The sequence below is a fragment of the Thermobia domestica genome, chromosome 6, assembly GCF_964235325.1.
Source record: "Thermobia domestica chromosome 6, izTheDome1.hap1.1, whole genome shotgun sequence".
NCBI lineage: Eukaryota > Metazoa > Arthropoda > Insecta > Zygentoma > Lepismatidae > Thermobia > Thermobia domestica.
The window spans coordinates 146,277,683-146,283,682 of record NC_137459.1 but is presented as its reverse complement, the minus strand read 5'-3'; the positions used below and the strand labels follow the sequence as shown (position 1 = coordinate 146,283,682).

At 32.7% G+C, this 6,000-nt stretch overlaps 1 protein-coding gene across 9 annotated transcripts in view; it reads right to left on the bottom strand.

Moving 5' to 3' along the window:
• Window positions 1–490: 490 nt before the first annotated feature.
• Window positions 491–6,000, bottom strand: part of Cln3 (CLN3 lysosomal/endosomal transmembrane protein, battenin) — a 224,188-nt gene continuing 218,678 nt past the window's right edge. For all 9 annotated transcript variants that reach the window (XM_081762191.1, XM_081762184.1, XM_081762189.1 and 6 more), the window contains one exon: window positions 491–2,626. In XM_081762191.1, the coding sequence (XP_081618317.1) occupies window positions 2,498–2,626 (129 nt within the window). In that variant the 3' untranslated portion in view covers window positions 491–2,497. The remainder of the gene's footprint in view (window positions 2,627–6,000) is intronic.

Sequence of the window (6,000 nt, the reverse complement as noted above, 5' to 3'; positions counted from 1 at the left end):
ATAAATTAAAATTGAGCAAGAAACAAACAGAAAAGAAAAAAAGAAAAAAAAAAAGAACAGAGAAATTAACAATAAGATGACAGAATACTGAGTTAACCAATTAAAACTCAGTAATTCCGTGTAATTGGGTGGAGCATTTCGCATATTTTTATTATCTAAAATAAAATGTTATGACAAGCGTAGTCATTGTATACGGTAAGTTTGGAGCAGAAAACTAATAAATGAATAAAAATAATAACATTGCTGATAATAAGGTATGAAATATATGAAATATAAAATAATTCAATCTCTGGTTAATGTCAGGAAAGGTATGCAAATGATATCAGTAGATTCATTTTTCAATTAGTAGGAAATACTCTGTGCCAAAAATACGTCAACGTGAAAAATCCTTGGGATTCTACTAATCTGGCTGATTAATCATTAACATATAGCATATATTCAAAATATGAATACACAAAACAATACACATATTTCGAAAGATAAAATGATATGATTATCACAGTATACTCCCTTTATTTCGAATGCATAAAATAAATACAAATACAGTTTAATCATTCTTATGTAATGATATTTTCTCCTCGAGATAAGATTGGAAGACTTTGATGGTTTGTTTGTGTAATAAATATACAACAAAATAAAATAATCATCATAAAAGGTTGATTGGTAGAAATTAATTAGAACTTAACCAAATTATTTTACTGCATGACAATTTACATCACAATACACTCATTACCGTCCTGTTCATATTAAGTAACAGCAAAAGAAAATACTGTAAATATTTGTGGGTGTAATTTTTTCAGTTTGTACTCTTCCTTTACTTTTACGTAACACCAATAGTAGTTACATAGAATTAAAACTACAGACAATAAACATTTAATCGTATCAGCGTTTTAATTTAAAGAATGTGAATGAAATATGATGTTTTAATAATAATTAGAACATCTTTCTGATAAGTAAAATGTATATAAGTGTTTTATTAAAATTAGCTTAAATTTCTGAAGGAAGATCAGTGTAAAATTGTGACCTAATGATAGTTAAGTTTTACATCATACTTTAACATTGTTTTGAGAATGTCCAGCTGAAGTAAACATTTAAAAATATGCAATAGATTTCCGCTAATTATATTCTCCCTGTATATTTTGAACAAATATGTTACCTAATTTTGTATGTATATTTAGTAGAGTATGTATATATGAGAAAACAAGACTGCAATTCTGTGTCATTTCATGTATTTCTGTAAGGTTTTGAAGGAAATAAAATAAAAAGAAACTTATTTCCATATATTGAGTGTTGAAATTAATCCTGTAGATGTATGTATGCATAAATAGATGTTCTACTTGCAGACAGACTCTACTTCATTTGCCTAGCATTACTAAGCGGAGACACTAGGCCAGTAAACCCAGGGGTAGAATGGTTAATTTAGCGAACTTGAGTACAGAAAGAGTTTTAAAATTAGGATTAATGATAGCACGTATACAAGATCTCAGTAATAGTGGATAGGAAAACAATGACGGGTTTACGCGAGTCCACTTTCGAAAACATAATTACACAAGAACAATAGAAAAATACAAAAAAATATGATTCCTATGATACCTTTTCACTGTGAAATTTTCTTATGATACCTTCGAATGTATTTGTTCAAAACAGCAAATTTCGTCAAGAAATGAGTGAAAAACTCTAAACATTGTTTATGTTATGTATGAAATATTTCTTTAAGAATGTAATGCTTCAACCAGCAAGAACGAAAGAAACGAACATTGAGTTGTCATTACACAAGAGAATATTAAAACTTACTAAAAGGAAATTAATAATAAACCATATCTCTTTTGCTGTTGGTTTGAGCATTAACGTTTCCTTCCACACCAAGGCAACATGAGACGTGGGATCCGAATCCCATCAGCTCCCTCGATGCGTATGATAACCATATAGCTAGGAGGGAACTTAATCCATACCTGTCTTTAAATAATATTCCAAACAATAAGTAACTCGATTATCCGTTACTCTTGCTTTTGCATCATTATTTCTCCCTTTTATCACAATATCTTTGGTACTGGTCGATTCGTTCGATAAAATTGATCATATCACAGCTTAGATAACTGATTAGTCAGTATTTTATAAATGCTGAACAAAATCACTTTTGGAAATCAACATTACTATAAACTAATAGTAATACAGTACATCGTAGTTTTTACATTTCAACATTGTTTATTTCCGTAGAACATTAATTTAAATGATAACCATTTAGTTTTCAATTTTGTTTATGGTGATATGCCAGTAAATGTGACTCCAAAACCATAACGAAAAAGTTATTACTAACAACAATATATGTACTCTCTTTTACATATACGTATAATAACCTTTTACAATATTTTTAACCTTCTAAACGCTATGTAGTCCTGAGTTCATACAAAAATATTTTAAGATCGATATATATATATATATACAACAGAACGTAAAATTTCGATATAAAAAGTTCTTTTCTTATACAGGAGGGTATTCACCATGGTTCTGGCAGAGCACATAACGCATTATGGACCGGAATTGATACTATTCCAGCCAACGTAATACCAATGGCGTCTGCTACACAAGTAATTCCCATTGAAAACTCTCGCTTCTCGGGTGGTATCTACAAAGAAAAGAGTAGCTTAATATTGTTTTACAGCTAAAGTATCATACAACATTTATTCTACTATGTACTGTATTGGCGACGTTACAGGAGAATGGCGACTGTTATATATATAAAACTGTGTACGCTAAATTTGAGTACTTTATAAAATACCCTTCTTTCCCCCTTTGAAGCGGAATTTTCGAAAACGCTGAAACACGTTTTCCATTATTTTTAATGAACAGTTCGTATGCCGAGTTTCATCTCTCTAGCGTCATGGATTCCTGACATACATTATTCTTGGAAGAAATTTTGAACCCCTTAAAATACTTATTTCCAAAAATTCTTCTTCCTTATCCCTCACTTTCGTCGCAAAACAAGTATTCTCTCCAAATGTTTAGTCTCTACCTTTAGTATTATAGCCTGGGAAATGATCAGGCATCCATTTTGCTCTTTTATGTAATAGTGTACACTAGTGTATACTGTGCATTGTTGAAGCGAGCGATCCTCCCTCTCACTAATTTCAACCACAAGCTATAGCAGTAAAACTCTTATCTCCAACAAAATACACATAATGTTCTATCAAAATCTGAATGTGTTTAATAAAAATTCAGGAAATTATGTTATATATAATTAGGGAGAACGTGCACCTTCATTATTGGAAAGTTATCATAGAACATATTTTGTTTAAAACTTGGAGGGGAAGAAGTTTATTCTCTCGTTCTCGATTGATTTTAAACCGAAGTACTGGGAATGATTAAGAAGCTTCAAAAAGTATACGCCATATTCCATGAATATCTAATGTTTTCATGAAAGATATGCTAGATCATACATATTTTGATCTAAGGGGAAAGGTAATCTGTATCAAATTATGGGGCTAAATTCATTCTTGACTGAATTTAATCTCAATCACAGGGGATTACGGAAAATAGTCAAAGAAAATATGCATAATATTGTTGTAAAACCGTATGAGTTTTATAGAGGGTGTTTCGAAACACCGACAACGTTTGGGAGGTGATTCCTGATACCAGACAAGACAAAAAGTATAGATCAACCTGGATGCACAAATGCTTTCTTTCGACGTTATAGGATGCCGAAAACATGAAAATAGTAACAATAATACATTTAAAGGTTCATAGCTGAAATGCTATGGGACCTACCGTAGTCAGGTCAAGACTTCGCTTAGGGGCTAGTATTTGCCCTATAAAAATATCCATGTTTCAGAATCCTGCAGTACTTCCGCAACAATTTTTATAGAGGTAGATGGTGAGTACTTTAAATTACATGCCCGTAGTTAAACTCCCTCTATAAAAATTGTTGCGTGGGTACTGCAGGATTTTGAAACATGTATCTTTGGATAACGCGCATATTAGTTCCTAAGTGAAGTTTTGACCCCACTACGGTAGGCCCGATAGTTTTGGAGCTATGAACCTTTAAAGTTCATTTTTTCATGATTTCTGCAGCCTATAACTCCGAAAGGAAGCATTTGTTCACCCAGGTTGGTCTATGCTTTGTTCTCGTATGTTGATGTCAGAAATCATCTCCCAAACGTTGTCTGTGTTGTTGTTTTGAAACACGCTGTATAACGTATACTCCATAATTTTAAAAAATCGGGATCGGGGCGGTAATAGTACTACTGTATTTTTTATTGATTCCTGCTCCATACCGAGTGAATGACTATGAAGACTTAAAGAAAACGTATGACATATTACACCAAAGTCGGACAGTTGTAACAGAACTTACCATAGAACATTTTTTCTTTAATTGAGGGGAGGAGGGTAATTTCACACTTTCATTCTTGGTAGATTTTAACTCAAAGCCGTGGAGAAGTTTCCCATGTCATGGAAACAATATACACTATGTTTTGCCACAAAATATAAATATTTACGTGGTTTGTATTGAAAAGTTATCTTGCACGCACATGTAAAAACTTGCAATATAGGGTGGATTTTACTCCTTTAAAATTTGATGGATTTCAACCGCAAACAATAGTGTTATTTCTGCAAATGGAAGGAAGACAAATACAAAACTTCATCAAAATCAGGTAAGTTTTACGAGAGGTATCGTGGAACAAACGGACGGACGGACATACAAATGCCAATCGAGTAGAATAGTAAAAGCTTCGCCAAATGCTCGCTTCAATAAAACTGTGTAGTGATATAATGCATATAACATCTTTCGCCGTGCAAAAGACGACAGTTTAGCTTTTTGTAGGTAAGTGCTTAATAAATAAAGTTACATTCGTAACCTATTTTAGAAGTTAATTTTATCGAAAAAATAAATATCTACTAATTCTTCTAGTATATTCACGAACAAAAGTTCCGCCCCTACATCAAAAATTCTAATGTTAGTACCTATGAAATCCATCAAATAATAGAAGTAATAATAGTAAAATTTTAATAATGTTTTCAATTTAACTTATTCGCTGCAACATCAATTTCGCTTAATTGTTTTATTTTCTATTACTTTAATTTTACCTTTCATAAGTTCTCGCTCTGCCTTCTCCTAGACTTGATTTAAGCTTGTGCTCAAATTAACTTGAAATGTTTAAGGTAGGACACATAATTTCTGATCGCCAGGGCGCCACTGGCGACTAAATATTTTAGTTTGTCGACAAACATTTCGCCTTTTACTTTGTTTGCCTTTGAATTGCCGGTTTTTTTTATGGCAACCAAACTGTCTGATCTGGCTCCTGAATTCAGACCTGAAATTTCGTGCAGTGACTTAAGAGAAGAGATACAGAGTAGTCTTATTATGAAAAGTATTATAATCAATAGCACTGTTATAATCTCTGGAGGGTGCTGGCCATAAATTTGGTCTAGAGTTCGGTTTCCTGTTAAGGCTGATTTTATTAAAGAATGAGCGGTTCGGATCTTTTCTCTGTTTCGCATTTGTAATTAAGAAAAAGAACTGAGAAGTAAACCCTGATTATGCGATCGAGAGGCATATTATATCTCTCGGACAACCAAATCTGCTTACTTAACAACATACTTGCAAGACATGCGAACTGTAGATGTCAACATTTATGAGAAAAGAAAATAATTGGTTACCTAAGTAGAAAGATCTATTGGTATCTTTCACGTAATAAAATTGTGTATTTTACATCACACTAAAACATATTCGCTTAGCACTGATTATATTAAATACAGCATATGATACTAGCACATAAATATACCACTACAGTCAATAAGTTCGTGGACTGGACGCAGTGTGGCGCTAGTGGTATACTACAGCTGATAAGTGATATCCTGGAGTAAACAGTTGAAGTTCATCTCTCGACCCAACAAGAGGCAGGTCTGTGCATAGACTGTAAACAGATGTGCTACTCCTGTTGTGAAAAGAGTTGATTGCGCCGCGGCGAACTTGGAGAATGTCGCAGTTTGAGCAACGGGCAA